Raw genomic sequence first — 1,770 nt, forward strand, 5'->3', positions numbered from 1 at the left:
CCGGCTGCCCTCTAACCACCACGCCTTCCTTGGCAGGGAAGGGAGAGGCGATCGAGGCCATCTTGGCAGCGCTGGAGGTGGTGTCGGAGCCGTTCCGCAGCTTTGCCAACACGCTGGTGGACATCTGTGCCTATGCGGGTGAGTTGGGCTGATCAAGGTCGGGGAGGCAGGAGCGGTCCTGGGCCTTCCATCTGCTGATCCTGGCCCTCCGCTCCCCACCCCAGGCTCGGGGAATGTCCTGAAGGTGCAACAGCTTCTGCACATCTGCAGCGAGCACTTTGACTCCAAGGAGAAAGAGGAGGACAAGGACAAAAAGGACAAGAAAGAGAAGGAGAAGAAAGAGAGCTCAGCTGACATGGGGGCTCACCAGGTGAGGAAATGTGGGCTGTGACCCGTGTCCCAGGTGCAGAAGCTGGCTTTGGGGTGGTCCCTAAGCCACTTACAGGATCAGAACTGGGGGAAAACTGCCCCCAGCAGCATTTTCTGCTCTCTCTGTGTCCCTGGGCTCAGGGTGGGCACAGAGGCTGTGAGGACTTGGGTTTTAGGCTGGGTTCTCCCTGCAGGGTGTAGCAGTGTTGGGGATCGCACTCATTGCCATGGGCGAGGAGATCGGTGCTGAGATGGCCCTGCGCACATTTGGCCACCTGGTGAGTGACACTGGGCGTACAGCACAGAGCTGGGATGGGACCGAGGAATAGAGACTGGATCTTACCTCACATCTCTGTAGACCTCGCTGCCCTTAAGTGGGGTCTAACACCTACCTCCCCTCTGTGCAGCTGCGGTACGGGGAGCCCACCCTCCGCCGTGCCGTGCCCCTGGCCCTCGCACTTATCTCGGTCTCCAACCCCCGGCTCAACATCCTTGACACCCTCAGCAAGTTCTCCCATGATGCTGACCCTGAGGTCTCCTACAACTCCATCTTTGCCATGGGCATGGTGGGCAGCGGTAAGCCTGGGGAACAGACTGGTTTGGGGCTCATGTAGGGGGGAAGGTGGGGAGACCTGAGCCGTGTACTTTGCTCTCTGCCTGCACCCCCTCTTGCCCAGGTACCAACAATGCCCGTCTGGCAGCGATGCTGCGGCAGCTTGCCCAGTACCACGCCAAGGACCCCAACAACCTCTTCATGGTGCGATTGGCCCAGGTGATGATCCTGCGCTCGCTACTTGTGGGGAAGGGGCAGGTTGGGGTCCCTGCCCTCGGTGTGAGAGGGCAGTGGTGTTCCACGGGTGTCACTGTTTTGCTGGGCAGGGCTGGGGGTCCCAGGCACCACTCTCTCATGTGCTTTCTCTGCCACACCAGGGTCTGACCCACCTGGGAAAGGGGACGCTCACCCTGTGCCCATACCACAGCGATCGCCAGCTCATGAGCCAGGTGGCCGTGGCTGGGCTGCTCACCGTCCTTGTGTCCTTCCTCGACGTGCGCAACAGTGAGTACTGTGGGCTCGTCCCCCCCAGCACCGGTCTGTCCCATGAGGGGGGCAGCGCTCAACCTCCTTACCTCTGCCTCCCCTCCAGTTATCCTGGGCAAGTCCCACTACGTTCTCTATGGGCTCGTTGCTGCCATGCAGCCCCGCATGCTGGTCACCTTCGATGAGGAGCTGCGACCTCTGCCCGTGTCGGTTCGGGTAGGACAGGTAAGGGGCAGCTGGGGCTGGTGATGGGGCGTTCCTGCATCCTGGCATGCCCCTGGCATTTACCTCGCTCTTCTCTTGCAGGCTGTGGACGTGGTGGGCCAGGCGGGCAAGCCTAAAACCATCACCGGCTTCCAGAC

At 61.2% G+C, this 1,770-nt stretch overlaps 1 protein-coding gene across 1 annotated transcript in view; it reads left to right on the top strand.

Moving 5' to 3' along the window:
• Window positions 1-1,765, top strand: part of PSMD2 (proteasome (prosome, macropain) 26S subunit, non-ATPase, 2) — a gene marked incomplete at its 3' end in the record, with an annotated part of 6,101 nt that extends 4,336 nt beyond the window's left edge. Inside the window, exons 13-20 of the mRNA XM_010288352.1 lie at window positions 37-138; window positions 225-370; window positions 564-647; window positions 777-945; window positions 1,047-1,141; window positions 1,300-1,426; window positions 1,515-1,633; window positions 1,715-1,765. Of these exons, the coding sequence (XP_010286654.1) occupies window positions 37-138; window positions 225-370; window positions 564-647; window positions 777-945; window positions 1,047-1,141; window positions 1,300-1,426; window positions 1,515-1,633; window positions 1,715-1,765 (893 nt within the window). The remainder of the gene's footprint in view (window positions 1-36; window positions 139-224; window positions 371-563; window positions 648-776; window positions 946-1,046; window positions 1,142-1,299; window positions 1,427-1,514; window positions 1,634-1,714) is intronic.
• Window positions 1,766-1,770: the final 5 nt, after the last annotated feature.

Source organism: Phaethon lepturus, unplaced genomic scaffold (genome assembly GCF_000687285.1).
Source record: "Phaethon lepturus isolate BGI_N335 unplaced genomic scaffold, ASM68728v1 scaffold44525, whole genome shotgun sequence".
Taxonomy (NCBI): domain Eukaryota; kingdom Metazoa; phylum Chordata; class Aves; order Phaethontiformes; family Phaethontidae; genus Phaethon; species Phaethon lepturus.